The 16,809-nt window shown below is 40.3% G+C and overlaps 1 protein-coding gene across 2 annotated transcripts in view; it reads left to right on the top strand.

Moving 5' to 3' along the window:
• LOC140239029 (urease accessory protein UreG-like) overlaps positions 1–16,809 on the top strand; it is a 28,749-nt gene that overhangs the window by 8,097 nt on the left and 3,843 nt on the right. For both annotated transcript variants that reach the window (XM_072318927.1, XM_072318926.1), the window contains exons 2-4: positions 13,510–13,649; positions 14,641–14,765; positions 15,234–15,330. In XM_072318927.1, coding sequence (XP_072175028.1) covers positions 13,510–13,649; positions 14,641–14,765; positions 15,234–15,330 — 362 coding nt within the window. The remainder of the gene's footprint in view (positions 1–13,509; positions 13,650–14,640; positions 14,766–15,233; positions 15,331–16,809) is intronic.

The following is a 16,809-nucleotide window of genomic DNA, read 5'->3' as shown; positions in this document are numbered from 1 at the left end:
AGAAAAACCAAAGAAACGAGGAACATATTCCATCAATAACTAACGGGTGGATAAGACAGAGAAAATGTTATTTTACCTGGATTCACGAATACACGGGTTCCATTACACATAAGCTTTATATCGCCTGGATCGTCTGTTCATGCCGACAGACATCACAACACGCGTCGGTCGAGCAGACAGGGGCGGCGCGGCGAGCGGAGGCAGCATGCACGAGTCGAGGTGTACGCACGCCACATCTGCTGCAGAATGAATCAGCACCTGATTGGTCAATCAAAGGTCACGTGGTCGCAGCAAACGGTTACGTGACTTTTACTTAGTCTTCCCCCCACCCCCCCCCCCTTTTGTTTTACTCCACTCAAGTTTTGCAGAGTTTGATTCACAACCAGAGAGTAGCGCAGCCACCATATATTGCACCATTGCAAGTCGCTCCGTTATTGAATGCTGTCCGTAATGTCGGGCCAGTCAAAAGAGTGCTGAAAAATACGATCACATTGAAAAACAAAAGTGGGGGATAAAAAGAAAGTATGATACTTCCCGAAGAGGTCCGATGCCCGTATAGACTCTTTCAAACTTCGATGAAATCGCTATATACTGAATGATTAACTGCTGCCACCGAAAACAAGCAGATAACAGCAGGTCATTCAATTTTTTCAATTCAATTCAATAGTTTATTTATTAACGTCATAACGTTGACCGAAAGATCGGTCTGTATCTGGTCGTCGGGAATATGTTCCGCGGAGACTGCGTCTGGCTTCACGGATCCCCTTCTATATATGCACAGTCTCCGGAGGAGAGCGATAACGTCAAAAAAAAAAAAATAATAATAAAAAAATAAAAGACTCCTCCGGCCAGACGGATCTTTCTGTCTAGTCATAACGTATCTTATCTGCTTGTTTGCAGAGCATAATATTAATACGCCATTGATCGGCATCAATATACAGACAGTGGCATGCAATCGTAATGTAGGCTCTAATGGCGTGCTCTTACCTTATCGGTGTTGGCATTTGCCAATTTAGAGAAGTCCGCTACTTTTTTGTTAATGATCTCTGGTAATTTGGAGATACAATCTGACCACTAAAATCCACAGATATGCGCGATACATGAGATGGTGCACATTGTTACCGTACTCCTTTTTCAGAAACATATGGGCTACATGGATGCATACAGGAATGCTCATGGGTCATTTTCTCGGGTCACCGAACTCTCTCCTAATAGGAAATCAATCTTGGTCAACAATGACTACGCACCCGGACCCTACCCACAGGATTGACCCCAACCCAGCCCACTCCAATACAGTGTACATGCATTGTGCTTGAGTTAATGTGTTTTTGAGCAGGGCAAGAGTAACTCCCTTTGTCAATTTGCAACCAGTCTCAACAGCAGGAGGTCAAGTCTCCGTGTAACCGTTCGCCGCTTTCCCTGTTATTCTGAAAGCTGAAAGTTTGATGTTTCCTTTCTCTCTTCCTCCTTCCCCCTCTCACCCCCCTCCCCCCCCCCCCCCCTCTCTCTCTCTCTCTCTCTCTCTCTCTCTCTCTCTCTCTCTCGTAAAGACCATTTCTGTAACGTATTCAAATTTTCTACATTTTCCCCCTCAACAAAGATTGAAAGCTTACCAGATGTTTGTCCTACCTATAGATAATAGCAACTGATGAATGCCAGTTGAATTCCTGTCTTAGAAACTCATTCTGTGGGAGCAGGTGAATGAAATGCTTCGCTACTATAATACTAAGAGGCTGCAGGAAACGAAGCATCCCCGACTTTCAACGCACTGCAGAAACTGTCTATGAAAAACACAACACGCACCCCATTCTTGGAGCTGTGTGTGATCAGGGAGGTACCCTGGTGTGAAGCCATGGACGGAAAGGAATATTTACCTCTATGGTCTAAACACGAATCTTTGATTTGTCATGTGTTCGGGTCAGGGCTTTAGTCAGACCATGGACCCTACAAATGGACCGAGTACGAAGGAGCCCTTTGAAGAATGATGTAGGGTCCATGGTCAGACCAAGGAGTTACTGGTAACTCCTTGGTCAGACAGAAATATCCTTCCGTCCGGACCACGAGTTTTGATAACAGGTTTTTACTTTTACGGTCAGGGGGATTTAAGAGAGACGTAGTCTCCACGGAACATTACGAGTAGGCCTATCCCCTACGATAAAGACTGATCTTTCGGTCAAGGGTCGAAGTTTGCTTGGTCACTTTCGAGTAAAACTTCTCTAAATGCAATAACTATTTTCGAAGCAAATCACAAGGGTACCACCTCATTGAAAATACTCGGGACATAATTTGCATTAGTAGAAATTGCTAGTAAATTGCATGTAAATCGAAATACAGTTGAGCTCGTAAATAACAACTGAGATAGAGCATCATAAAATCATGCTGTAACAGCGCCATGAGCATCATTTTTCACGGACTCCAGCGCTTAATAGGAGGCCATCATTATCGTTATCATATTTATTCATTTATTTATTTAATTGTTTGCTTATCTATCTATCTATTTATTCATGTATTTATCTATCTATCTATCTATCTATCTATCGATTTATCTATTTATTTATTTATTTATTATTCATTCCGTCTAGATACATGCAATTTATACGCTCATTTGCAGCTCATGCTATGCCCTCAAATTTCTTCTCTTTTCAGTATCTGCAGTAGGCTTTACGCGACGCGGGTCCTTCGGTGTACCCCTGCTCTCCAGACAATGTAAACAGCAGCCCGTACGCATTGAAATGTCAGTTCCATCATGATGGTTACATGAACAATCACGATACCATGTTACGTAATCCTGTCTTGACCTATCACGCGGTCAGTAAGGTCTGCACATTAATGTCTACATCACAATCGCATCACGCATACTATGCGTGCCGTGCTGTTCCGATTGGAGAGTAGACTCTGCGTCGAGGCTGTAGACACATTTCCTCTGTCGCTCATCTACAGACATCATGGTATCACTACGTGCATAATAGATATGTTTGTTTGGGAGTAAAATCAGGCTACGAAATTGATATTTTTTGTGTGAGTGTGTGTGTGTGTGTGTGTGTGTGTGTGTGTGTGTGTCGACATACATATGCTGCTATATGCAGCTAAAAAAAAAACTTAAAACTTTGAACTTTTTGAACTTCAAAAAAGAGCTCCAAAGAGGATTTGTGATTCTTTTTTTTTTTCCCAGGAACACTATTCTCATCAATCGACCGCTGTCACAGACGGTTAGTCATCCAGTCTCATTGACATTAGAATGCTGTTCATGCATAAATTGTTATCACAAAATCTGAGTACGGAACATTACAGACTGAATTGTTACGATTCAATTGAAAGGGCTGAACTGGATCCTTTGTTCCATAGGCGTTGATCAGAAGCTCGGCTCCATCTGACCTGGGGCCCGTTTCATAAACTTGTCATCAGTGACAAGTTGTCATAGATGTGACAAGCTACTGAAATCCTTGCATCTGATTGGCTGAGAGCAAATTTGTCATAGAAATGTGGCAGTTGTCACTGATAACAAGTTTTATGAAACGGGCCCCAGGTCCCCGTTTCACAGAAACTTGTTATCAATAACATGTTACAATAGTTGTTATAAGCTACTGAAATCCTTGCAGCCGATTGGCTGAGAGCAAAATAATTTGTCATAGAAATGTGGCAGTTGTTTAAAATACTGATAACACGTTTTAAGAAACGGGTCCCTGGATTGTCTCGTAAAGTAAATGTTTTCTCATCACACCCAATGGTAATCTTTGCACATTCGCATTACGCATGGTGCAAGCTTGTCGAATGAAAACAAGGTTTGTTCTGATTATCTGGGGTCTGTGGAGCCGGGAAATGTGCAAACGCCGGGAAATGTGCAAACGCCGGGAATTGTGCAAACGTCTCGCCGGGAAATGTGCAAACGCCTTGCCAGGAAATGTGCAAACGCAGGGAAATGTGCAAATGCCTCGCCGGGAAATGTGCAAATTTCATCAACGGGAAATGTGCAAAAGTTCAGTTTTGCCGGGAAATGTGCAAACGTCGCCGGGAAATATGCAAATCATTTACTTTAGCGATATTGTGTATAAAGATAGTAGATAAACTCCATGTCAAAACTGCCCATGAACTTCCACCGTTTACGTTTTCTTAATGAAATCCTTTTCTACATTTTCAGTATCTTCTTGAAAAAAATCTACGACAGATTTTCACTAAACTTGTCAGATAGCCTCATTACGGTGATATGATTTTTATAAGTTGAATTTAGTCCCCATCCCCCCCCCCCCCCCGCCGAAGCCTCAGAGTCCCTAAACTCTGGATTTATTTATCTTCTTCTGTCGAACCGACAAAGATAGAGCTAAGTTAGTGCTTTGAAGACATTAATGACTGAAATTTCAGGTTTGATTATGGCGGATCCAGGGGTGCCCTGATTGGGGGGGGGGGGGGGAGGAGGAAGTGATGGAGAGGAGGGGGATTGTCCACATTTACGGCATCTTCTTGATAAATCTCAAGAAGGATTTTCACCAAACTTGGCAGATAGCATCTTTACGGTGATATGATCTTTATTATATTTTGTTAAAATGAGCCCCACCCCCTCCCACCGCCAAGGGAGGGGGGGGGGGAGTTGAAGCTTCAGGTCCGTAAACTCGGGAATCTGTAATCTTCTTCTGTCGAACCGAAGAATAGAACTACGTAAAATCTATGACAGATTTTCACCAAATTTGCCAGATAGTATATCTATGGTGATTTGATCTTAATTTGTTAAAATGAGCCCCCCCCCCCCCCCCCACACACACACACACACCGCCGAAGAGGAGGGGGGGGGGAGTCGAACCCTCAGAGTCCCTATACCCTTGATTTTTTTAAACTTATGTCGAACCGAAAAAGTTAGTGCTATAAAGAGATTACTGACCGAAATCTCATGTTTGATTATGGCCGGTCAAGGGGTGCTCTGATCGGGGGTAGGTGGGGGTGAGGGGGAGGAGGGGATTTTCAAAATTTTCTCCATCTCCTTGAAAAATCTATGACAAATTTTCACCAAACTTGGCAGATAGCATCTTTATGGTGATACGATCTTAATTTGTTAAAATGCCGCCGAAGATTGAGGCCGGGGGGGGGGGGGGAGTTGAGTCTCCCATTCGCTAAACTCTCTTTTTTAATCTGCTTAGATCTGTCGAACCGAAAAAAAAAAAAAGAAGAAGATAGAGCTAAGTTAGTGTTGTGAAGACTTTAATGACTGAAATTTCATGTCTAATTAAATCGGATCCAGGGGTGCCCTGATAGGGGCGGGGGGTGGGAGGGGAGGTGAGGGATGAGAAAGAATTTGTACATTTTCAGCATCTTCTTAAACAAATCTATGACAGATTTTCACCAAACATGGGAGGTGGCATCCCTAGTGTAATAGAATCTCACTAAGGGGCAACAAACCGCGAGGGGGGGGGGCGTGGTGTGGGTGAGACGAACGCTCAAACCTAAGGGATTGAGAGTGAGGATATATATATATATATATATATCTCACCATACGTGAGAGAGATAATCGGTGTTTCAAAAAACATTTCCCACTTTTGATCATTAACAGTGAACGAGGAGTCTTTCTATTTCTCTCTCTCCTGTTCTTTCTCACCATCTTTCATTATCGCCGTCCCCTTCTTTTTTGTTTTTCTTTCTTAGCATCACCTGCGTACATGTCCGTGTATGTTTTGTTGTGTAACTGTTTTTGTTGTGTAAAACTAGTAAAACCGACAGTTGGTTGAAACTGTTTATTTATTTATCTGTGTACGAGGCCCCAATATCAAGCTCGGCTTACTGGGGATCCTCCTGTATGGTACCTTGACTTTTTGTTTACTATCATTATGTCTTCGTTCTTTGTCACAATGATTGATTACCTGTCATGTGCGAAATCAGCCATGAATTATTATGAATCATGTGTTTATTTGTGAAAGTGATCAGAGTTGATTATATTGTACCATACAGAAACAATAAAATGAAATGAAATGAAATAGTTCAAAACTATTCATCCGATAAAACTGTCATTGATATGAGTAATAGCTGAATAGTGTACAATTTTGTTGGAGGTGATTTGAATGTGAAAGCATAAATCAGTTTCATTAAATCTAAGATTGATTTTGAAGTAAGGTTTCAGATTTTGTTCAAATTTTAACCCTCTGTACAAAAATTGAACTTTGCACAGGAACCAATGATGTGTATATGAGTGTGTGCTGACAATGACCCTGAACAATGGACATGCCTGAACCACCTGTTGACTAGGGGTCAGCTGTCTCGCGCTCCCAGGCACATGAATGCTTAATCAATAATTCATGTGGATTGCCCTGGGCACTGCTAGTCTGAATTCATGCACGGTAAAGGGTAAAATGCATGCACATGGAAAAAGTAAGCACATGTTTCCATGTGCTTGCAAACACCACATTTCATTCCAGCTGGCAATCATTTTCAAATTTTCCTTCACATATCACTAAATTTGGAATATGAATAAACATAAATGATCTAAAGTTCTTCATTTTAATACAACTGTCTACTAATAGTCTGATAAATTTTTCGCATTTTCGATAAAAAGAGATCATTTTTTGGTAAAGAGCTCAGCAGCATTTGTCATTGGGGCGACTTTTTTTTTATAATAGATTTATTTAAGGCTCCATATACACAAGTGTATACTCTAATTGATTTTCTTTGCTTCCTGTCACCGTGTTTACGACAGAACAGAAGGTATTCATTGTAATTTCGTTTTTCAGAAGTATAGGGAGAGCACTGTCGCAACTCAACGACAGTATCGGCAGGCGTTTGACTTTACACAGATACTGCCAGAGGCTGAATAAAGACTAGTTGTGATAGTGGAATTTCTCATGAATGAATAATGAAGCATTCAAACCCTGGCCATTGTTCAGGACCAGTGTCAGGGTTTTAACCACACACTCCCATACACACCCATTGACCCCTGTGCAAAGTGAAAGTTTTGTACAGAGGGTTGAAAATAGGGCAAAATTTGGAACCTAACTGTGAAATTAATCATGTATTTCATGAAACTGATTTATGCTTTCATATCTAAACCACCTCCAACAAAATTGTACACTATTCAGCTATAACTCATATCAATGACAGTGTTATCTGATATATAGTTTTTGAATTATTAAGAATCAAAAGTAGGAAATGTTTTGTGAAACACCTAGTATAAACATAGTACTGTGCTTTATTAGTAAGTACAGTTAATGCATGATGTAGGTTCAAGTTTTTTATGGCAGATGAAGGGATGCCCAAAAAGGGGAGGGGGTAGGAAGGAGGCTTAATTTTCACATTTTCGTCTTTTTCTTGAAAACTCAAAACGCATCCCTCTGGTAATGAAATTCCATTTCAGCTTTAAAAAACGAAAAACCTTCTATACAAAAGTGATGGAGCTAATAGAGTACTATAGTAAGTTAATTCATGAATTAATTTTAAGGGTGGGGGAGGCGGATTTTTCACATATTCAGCTTCTTCTTCAAACCCTTATATAATAGATATTCGCCGAGCATGGCACGTAGCGTATTTATCTGGTGATAATGACCTCAATTTCTTTAAATGAGCACTGCCCCAACCCCTATGTAGGTGGGAGGAGATGGAACTTCCCCCCCCCCCCCGCCCCCATCTCTGCCCCTTGAAAGGGGCCAAGACGATGGGGGTGGGGTCGTTCGGGTGGAATTCAGAATTTTCTTGAAAACCCTACCTATGAAAAAAGGAAAACATATGTATTTGAAGAAATTTTCTGTACAACGAAGAGTAATAGAACACAATTTTATCACATTTTTAGAAGGTAGACCTATACTTTGATGAAATTTCACGTCCGCTTATGACGTGGGGGCTACCCTGGTCTTATCCCCCGCTTTGGGGAAGGGGAACAAAATTAGACTTGTTGCCCCTTCGAACAAAGTGGGATTCTATTACCATAGAGATGCTACCTCTCACGTTTGGTGAAAATCCGTGAAAGATTTCTCAAGAAGATGCTGAAAATGTGGAAAATTCCTCTCCTTGCCCTCACCCCCTCGATCTGGGAACCCCTTGATGCGCCATAACCAAACATGATATTTCATTCATTAACGCTGTGTCTTCATAGCACTAACTTAGCTCTATCTTTTTCGGTTTGACAGAAGAAGATTAAAGAAATTCCAGAGTTTAGGGACGCTGAAGCTTCGACCCCCCCCCCCCCCCTTCGGCGGTGGGGGGGGGGTCATTTGAACAAATTAAGATCATATTACCATAAACATGCTGTCTGTCAAGTTTGGTGAAAATCCCTCGTAGATATTTCAAGAAGATGCTGAAAATGTGGAATATCCACCTCCACCCCTCACCACTCCCCCCCCCCCCCCCCGCACCCCTTGATCCGCCATAATCAAACACGAAATTTCATTCATTGATGTCTTCATAGCACTAACTTAGCTCTATCTTTTTCGGTTTTACAGAAGAAGATTTACAAAAAAAAAAAAATCCAGATTTTAGGTACGCTGAGGCTTTAACCCCCCCCCCCCCCTCCTTCGGCGATGGGGGGGGGGGGCTCATTTTAATAAATCAAGATCATATTACCATAAATATGTACACGTATCTGCCAAGTTGGGTGAAAATCCGTCCTAGATTTTTCGAGAATATGCTGAAAATGTGGAAAATCCCCCTCCTCCCCCTCACCCCCCGATCAGGGCACCCCTGGGTCCGCCATAATCAAACATAAAATTTCAGTCATTAATGTTTTCATAGCACTCTTAGCTCTATCTTTTTTCGGTTCGACAGATGAAGAAAAAACATCAAGCGTTTAGGGACTCTGAGGCTTCAACTCCTCCTCCCCCCCCCCCCCTCCTTAGGAGTGGTGGGGGGGGGGGCTCATTTTAACAAATTACGATCATATCACCATTAAGATGTTATCTGCCAAATCTGGTGAAAATTCGTTGTGGGGTTTACAAGAAAATGCTGTAAGTGTAAAAAACAAAAACAAAAACAAAAAAGACAGATGGTCGCTAAGACAGCTGGTAAAGATGATAATAATGGTTCATGCGCAGCTTTGATTGAGAGTTTCTCCCCCATCTTTACATAATATAGGTGAAATGAATGGTTTGCACATTTCCCGGCAAAATTGAACATTTGCACATTTCCCTTCGTCACTTTTGCACATTTCCCGTTGATGAAATTTTGAGATTTGCACATTTCCCGGCAAGACGTTTGCACATTCCCCGGCGTTTGCACATTTTCTGGCAAGACGTTTGCACATTTCCCGGCGAGACATTTGCACATTTCCCGGCGTTTGCACATTTCCCGGCGTTTGTACATTTCCCGGCGAGACGTTTGCACATTTCCCGGCGTTTGCACATTTCCCAGCGTTTGTACATTTCCCGGCGAGACATTTGCACATTTCCTGGCGTTTGCACTTTTTCCGGCTCCATAGGGTCTAGTCCATAGGGATATTCTGATAGATAACACACCGTCCATATCTCGTACCGTATAGTAGCAATAGTAGAAGCCAAACGAGACGTAGAAAAAGGATGAGGTATGGACATTTTTTGATATCTTCATTGTGACTGACACTGGGGGCGGTATGGCCCGCTTGACGTTCAGGTTGAAATTTTTTTTGTTTCGCCGAGCATCATACATGCGAGATACTTAGAAACCACTCTATGAAATGTAAAAAAAAAACATACAAAAAGAATAATGAAATGGTTGAGATGTCCAAAAACAAAGTAAAACACAGTGATCTTATAACATAAGGTGGGTCCTACCTTTTATTAGGATCGCTTTGTTTTGGATATCTCAGCCAGTTGAAAACCGATTGTCATCAAATACACTTTGCATTCCTCTTAGAATTATTATGCTCTTTCATAATTATTTCACATAAGAGGTTTTTCATCATCTGAAAAATGATAATAAAAAATAAAAAAACGTTGAAAACCTCACGCCCCATCTCAACCAAAACTGTACCATCCCTCTTATGAAGGATTATGATGACACCTTCTCGGTTTGATCCGGTCCATGGTTTGATTATGGTTTGACCAAGGAGATTCGAGAAATGGAGTCATAACAGTCTTATTCGCTTTGATCCCATGCTCGAAGCCGCCACTCAAAAATATTTGAAGTATGTGTCAAACTGGATCTGCCGCTCAGATGCGAAAACAATTGACTCGTGTCTCATTGCATAATCACCAGCCACTTTCCAAGGAAGATATGTCTTTGTGATGGTAATTACTTTTCGCTATCCCTACTTACAAACGATGGGCGTTAGACAATGGTAAAGGCATGGGGGTGCGCGAATAGAAATTGCTCAAATATTGCTGAAATAGATATCAAAATTACTCGACTGTATGTGTCTGTACGCTAATCTGACATATTAATTTATAAAGAACTATACTTGAAGATGATACCATAAATAAGTTTCATTTGGCCGAAATAAGGAGAAAAGTGATAAAAAATGAGGGTAAAATTTCAGACACTTTCACAAAATACAGCTCAGATTTACATTTTTGCACATATTTTCGAACGGAATTGACTTTTGCTTTATATGCTTTATCATTAGGTGAAATTTCGTCGCATTTGATGTATAAACGAGCAGCATATACCCGATATTATATTAGCGTTAAAAATGAATCTTCAGATTGCTCAGAAAGATGGCGGCTTCAAGCATCGAACATCAAAGGCACAAATGCACAGGTCTGTGGAATTATTTTGTCCATCCATAGAAAACTGACAGCTGATTGAATAATTATAGTCAGCTGTAACTCCATCTCTCGAACCTCCTTGGTTTGACCAATAACTTGATGAAGGAGTGTGTATGTGTATGACCGATCTCTGTATGAACATAAACCGGGTAATATAGAGATCAGTGGTGTGATGTAAACGCTGCAACTATAGCTTCACGGTTAACAAAGGAGTGGGCGGATTATGTAACACATGTAAACAAGAGGGGGCGCTATTAATAGCGCAAGGTTTTGTCCAGTTCAAGGACGGTACCACCCTACTATTACGACCTACGACATACAGTGGCGAGACCCGAGGGGAGACGCAGTGCAGAGAATGGTCTTTCTCTTTCTCGTCTGCTCCAGATGTTCACACATTGTATGTGGATAATGTGCGTGAATATGAACTGAGACAGGTGTAGGCCTCCTGTTGCTGATGTACAATAGACCGGTTCAGTGAAGTTTTTTTTTTTTTTTTTTTTTTTTATTTACGCATGTTTTAATTACAAGAGTTGCCCTTGACAACCACAAAGCTTGTCGGAGGCTTGTCCTGCTTAGCAACATGGAACTTGATATGAAGGAGCGGGTGAATGAAATACTTCGTTACTAGACTGTAGGAAAAGAAATATCTATATTGTAGTACATTACAATAACGGTCTACATTTTTTTTTTTCGTTTCTTTTAATGACTCTGTTAAAGTAATGAGCACTATTAAGTGAGGCTCGAGAAATAATGTTCGAAAGAGATAGATACGATGCAATTTAAACTAAAATCACACCTTAGTGTAAATTGATTGGAGATAACAATGCTCCCGTAATGACACTTCAACTCGAACAAACTGTGCATTTGCTTTATAGTAAGATGTTATTTTGACGTTGTTATATAGGCCTGTAGACACACAGAAACAAAATTATTCGCGAACGATAATTTGAAATAAGTCCGACTCAACGCGACGTCTATGCCCATGGCTTTCCTTCGACAGAAGCTGATTTCTAGGTCCTATATGCTCATCGTGATTCTTTTAAAAGCCAGACAGATGACCTATTTCTGTTTTCACGGCTGTCAATCCCTTCGACAGGAGCTGAGTTTTTAGCCATGCTTCCTCTAGGTCTTTCTCATCGCGATGTTTTTGAAAACCAGACAGGTCTCCGATTCGTGTTTTCACGGTTGTCCCTTTGACAGAAATTGAGTTTATGGGACAGTGCTTCTTTTTTCTAGGTCCTATTATACTCATCGCGATATTTTTGAAAACCGAACAGATAGCCGATTTTTTTTTTTTTTTTTTTTTTAATGTTCACGGCTGTCCCTTCGATAGGAATCGATTTTTGGGACGCGTTTCCCTTGAAAAGTTCAGGGGCCTGTAGCATAAAAGTTACTATTATGGTAACTTTGCCATCCAGTGGTAACTACCATGGCAACAATACTCAACAGCCAATCAAATCAAGAATTCCATGGAAGTTACCATTGGATGGCAATGTTACCATAATAGTAACTTTTATGCAACGGGCCCCAGGTGGTCAATTCATGACAGTCTAGCTGATGATGAACTGAATCACGAATTTTGGAGGTCAATGTGAAAGGCAGGGTGCTCATCGCCACATGCGTCTGCGAGGGTCCTGGATTTTTGTTCTTTTTTTTTCTCTCTTCCTTGGTCTGTCTCTTTCTCTCTCTCTCTCTCTCTCTCTAACTCTCTCTGTTTGTTAGTCAGGTGTTATCCGAGATATGCATGCATTCATCCTTCGACCGCTTTTCAAGAAGAGACTGATGTAACATTTAAAAAAAAAATATCTATCAAAGTTTAGAGGAGAAATGAAACTAAAATCGTATTTCGTGCCTACCTGTTTTTTGTGCACGCGATGTTATGTAGGCACCACTTGCGACAGTCTATCAATGGCAAATATTTTCGCTACAAGTTGTAATAATATAGTTTAGGTACTTTGACTGCATGAACCTTGTAGTTGATGATGACTTTACCTGGCGGTAATGCACAGACTAGTCATCGAACCACAAAGTTTGATGATACTGTTCCGAGGATGTTGGAACAATAATTGCAGGCCCCTCGACTTCATGTCCGGGCATGTAAACACCTCACTCTAGCATTGTATGCCATTTTTTTTTAATGCAACCAAAAAACAAACAAAACAAACAATTATAAACAGTGTACAAATGACCAGCCTATAGCATTAAAAAGGGTTCAGTTAAAACAAGTCACCTTAAATTATCTGCTATAATGAAATAACAAAAGAAGATGGATGTCTATGAGATATATCAAAGTAGAGGACCAACCATTACAAAAGCATGGACCACTTCCTCAAATGACATTTTAATTTATCTTTCTTTTGTGTTATAACATATTCAGTTTCTTTTTATACTTTACTAAAGCCATGAATGCATCAAAACTCAGAGTTGAACCTTGAAATCTACGTCTATAGATATAAAACTTAAGACAAAGAAATAAAAAATATATATACATGTACTAAATTGTATGCCATGTCGGTGGAACATGGCTCTATCACCTCTGCCATTCACATGTCTAAATATGGTTAAAAAAAATACTATAGCGCCCTAGTTTGAAATAGGTCTTACACATATTGCGATCAATACTGAAAGCAACATATCAGAGATTTGTGTTTTCATGGCCCTATCTTTACGTGAAATACTTGTTTTTAGGGAAGTGTAAGTGTTTCCTTTTAAAGATTTGTTCATGCCAGCACTATCATATACAATCCTAGGGTATTTTCCCCGTTTCTCTGTATTGTTTTGTTCTGTGTACTGACCGTGTGTATGTTTGTTCATGACTAATCTTTACCGGTTTGATTATTTCTTTTCGTTTATTGCCCAATAGGGGGCGGTATATCAGGGGCATCCCCGGCGGGGCACTCCCACGACCATGGTCAGGAGCATGGCCACACCCACGAGCACCTTGACAACGCGGGCTTCTTCATCAACAGGGAAATGCCGCTGAGTAGAGCGGACTGGAAGCAGGTAAATAATTATACTCTTCGGTCCCAGCATGATGGAGACAAAAATACGATGAGCTTGTGATATCTTTAAGATGTTGTTAAATTCATATCTTCCCATTCAACAATTCTGTTATGGATAGCTTTAAGGGATCGTATAGTTTTGGTTGAGACTCAACTTTAGGTTTTTATCATTTTTTTTTTTTTTTTTTGGCGAGATAGTGAGAAACCTCTTATGAAATATGAAAGAGCATGTAATTCCAAGAGTGATTCAATGTTTATTTGATGAAAATTGGTTTTGAAATGGCCGAGATATCCAAACAGAGCGATCCTAATAAAGTGTGGGACCCACATTTTATTACGATCATTTTGTTTTACTTTTGTTTTTGGATAATTCAGCTATTTCAAACCCGATTTTTACCAAATAAACTTTGAGTTCCTCTTAAAATGGTATGCTCTGTACTACTTCATAAGTGTTTTCTTGGTATCTTGCAAAAAAAGTTAAAGCCCAATTTTCATCTCCACCAATACTGTACCACCCCTTTAAGACCCGGAAGTCACAGAGTGGGGATTAATCGGTGGCCCGATTTATTCGCTGCTCACCGGGGTACATTCAAAAACCATTAATAGCACGGGTCAGCGAATAGTATCATCCATCGAAGCTTACGTTCATCAGCAACAGTCGACCTCAGTCGAGATTCCTCGGCTGTGTGTGTACTTACATAGAGAGAGTGATTTAAAGCTATACACAATTCGTAACGAGGATTCTGGAATAGATATTAGTGAAATAAAATTGCACCTAGTTGAATACTGTGCATTTGTTGTGATTCATTGTAATCAGCTAGTAATAGCATGTATTCAAGATAAAGTATAACTATTCATACGATAAAGAGCTTGCGTCCAAAAGGTGCTAAATCCGTCATTTTTTTCAATGGATTTAGCGCCTTTTGGTTGCAAGCTCTTCATATTTATTTATACGATTATAGTCATTTCTTTTCTCGCTCGTCTTTGTATAGAGAGCCTTTACCGTCGGTATCGGAGGCCCAGTCGGCTCGGGCAAGACTGCTCTCGTGCTCGCGCTCTGCCGCCACCTACGGGACAAGTACGGCATATGCGTCGTGACAAATGATATTTTCACAAAGTAAGCACCGAGTGATCACTGTACAATAAATCATTGTATATTGCAATGTATTCCTTTGTAAATGATATCATGACAATGCATGGTAATATCATTGCCGTTTTCAAAATAGTTTTGGAAGGGATTATTGCTCAGTTTGCAGTGTATCTCACTCTGTTTTAGACAAGCAATCATGCAAACTTTTGATTTTACAATGAAGATTTGTGTGTGCGTGTGTCTGCTTGTTATTTTCTTCAGTCGAGCTACTTTGTGATGTGCAGCAAGTGTGTTTGAAGCTCCTTGTGTGCAGGGAACAACAGAGCACATTTTGACAGCTTCACTTTGTCAAGTTTAAGTTTAGCTGTCACCGAAGCTTTCAGAAAATCACCAAAATTTGATAGGTAGACTATTAATTAACCAAATCAAGTATTTTGCCGATACCCATCCCTAATAATGAATGCCTATTGTTTCATATCTCGCCATAACACACAGAGAGGACTGGGAATTTCTTGTGCGGCACGAAGCGCTGCCAGAGGAAAGGATGCGAGCAGTCGAAACAGGAGGCTGCCCTCACGCGGCCATTAGAGAGGTATTATCAGGTGTTTTAGGTTTCGTTCTTTCTTTTTTTTTTCCTACACGGCTGAGGAGGCGGCGCAAGAAAGTTGTAGTCAATTGTTATAAGTCATCTTGAATGTCATATAATTTCGGGGAAATAATTTTAGGGGTTTTGGTGGAAACAAATTCCAAAGATGCTAAGCTTCAATTCGATATAAAGTTGGCCTATTTTACTGTAAGGAAAATATAACAAAAGTGGAAATTAGAAAATTGTAAAGGTTATATAGCTAAAGACGGCTTTACGTGCATTTTTCTTCCATTTATGATCTCCGGGTATGAACGTCATGACACACATGACAATTGCAAATCCTCCAAAATCAACTGTAAGTCTTGCAGTTACAATAATTTATTGCAAATTTGCAAAAGACAAAAAAAAGGAAAAAATGAAACGTGTGTGTTTTCCTCCCTTGACTTACTTGACTTTCTTGACTTAATTGCATAGGACAGTGTGTCCCTTTGCTCTCCTACGAGTGATCCTTCTCCAGTTTGGTCTTCCCTGGGCTTGCTGTTCAGCCTCTTTCAGGGGAATGCCCAAGTCTCTTTCAATTTGGTCTCTCCAGCGGGCAGGAGGGCGTCCTGGGGCCCGTTTCATAAAACTTGTCATCAGTGACAAGTTGTCATTGATGTGACAAGCTACTGAAATCCTTGCATCTGATTGGCTGAGAGCAAATTTGTCATAGAAATGTGGAAGCTGTCACTAATGACAAGTTTTATGAAACGGGCCCCTGGTGGTCTTTTCCCGAGAAAGTTATTCTTTCCTCCCAACAAAGAAAAACATGACAATGAGTTAATGAATAAATACAAACAAACCCAAGAATTGTTATCTTGTACATTTAAAGATAATGATAACATTCTAGCTTACTAAACAGTTGTTAACCTTCATTATTTTATCTTATTGTCATGCACTTGTCTTTGAGTAGTATTACAAATTTAAAGTATTCTGCCTGTGTTATTGGTATAATATACATCTGTTACAAGACCGCTCGATGAATAGACCAGGTTACCGAGGCACTAAAATTGCAGGTATACCTTTACAAGGGTTTTTTTTTCTGACAATGCTATTCGACATAGCAACAATATGCAGATTTGGCTGTATTGCAGCATTGAAATGCCTTCAGTAGACCTACGTAGAAATGTAATGGATATCTTGTAAGTAGATTCTATGGGAGTGTTGCAAGAAAGTTACAGTCAATCGCATCTCCCCAAACTCAATCGCGAATCCTGCAATATTGACTGCAAATTTGCAATCAATTGCAAGCTCCATTCTTGCAGCGGATACTTGCGATTGATTGCGAGTAGCAGTTGATCTATATCGCAAAGTTTGCAATAGATATTTGGAATTGATTGTAACTTTACTTTCTTGTAACACCCCATCAGAGAATTAATGCATAATATTATGAAATCGAATAATCGAATACACCTAGTAATCAGGCATATCGTACACTCCGCGTGC

Source organism: Diadema setosum, chromosome 15 (genome assembly GCF_964275005.1).
Source record: "Diadema setosum chromosome 15, eeDiaSeto1, whole genome shotgun sequence".
In the NCBI taxonomy this organism is placed as follows: Eukaryota; Metazoa; Echinodermata; class Echinoidea; order Diadematoida; family Diadematidae; genus Diadema; species Diadema setosum.
Note: the sequence above shows the minus strand (reverse complement) of the source record. Positions and strands in the feature narration are given on the sequence as shown.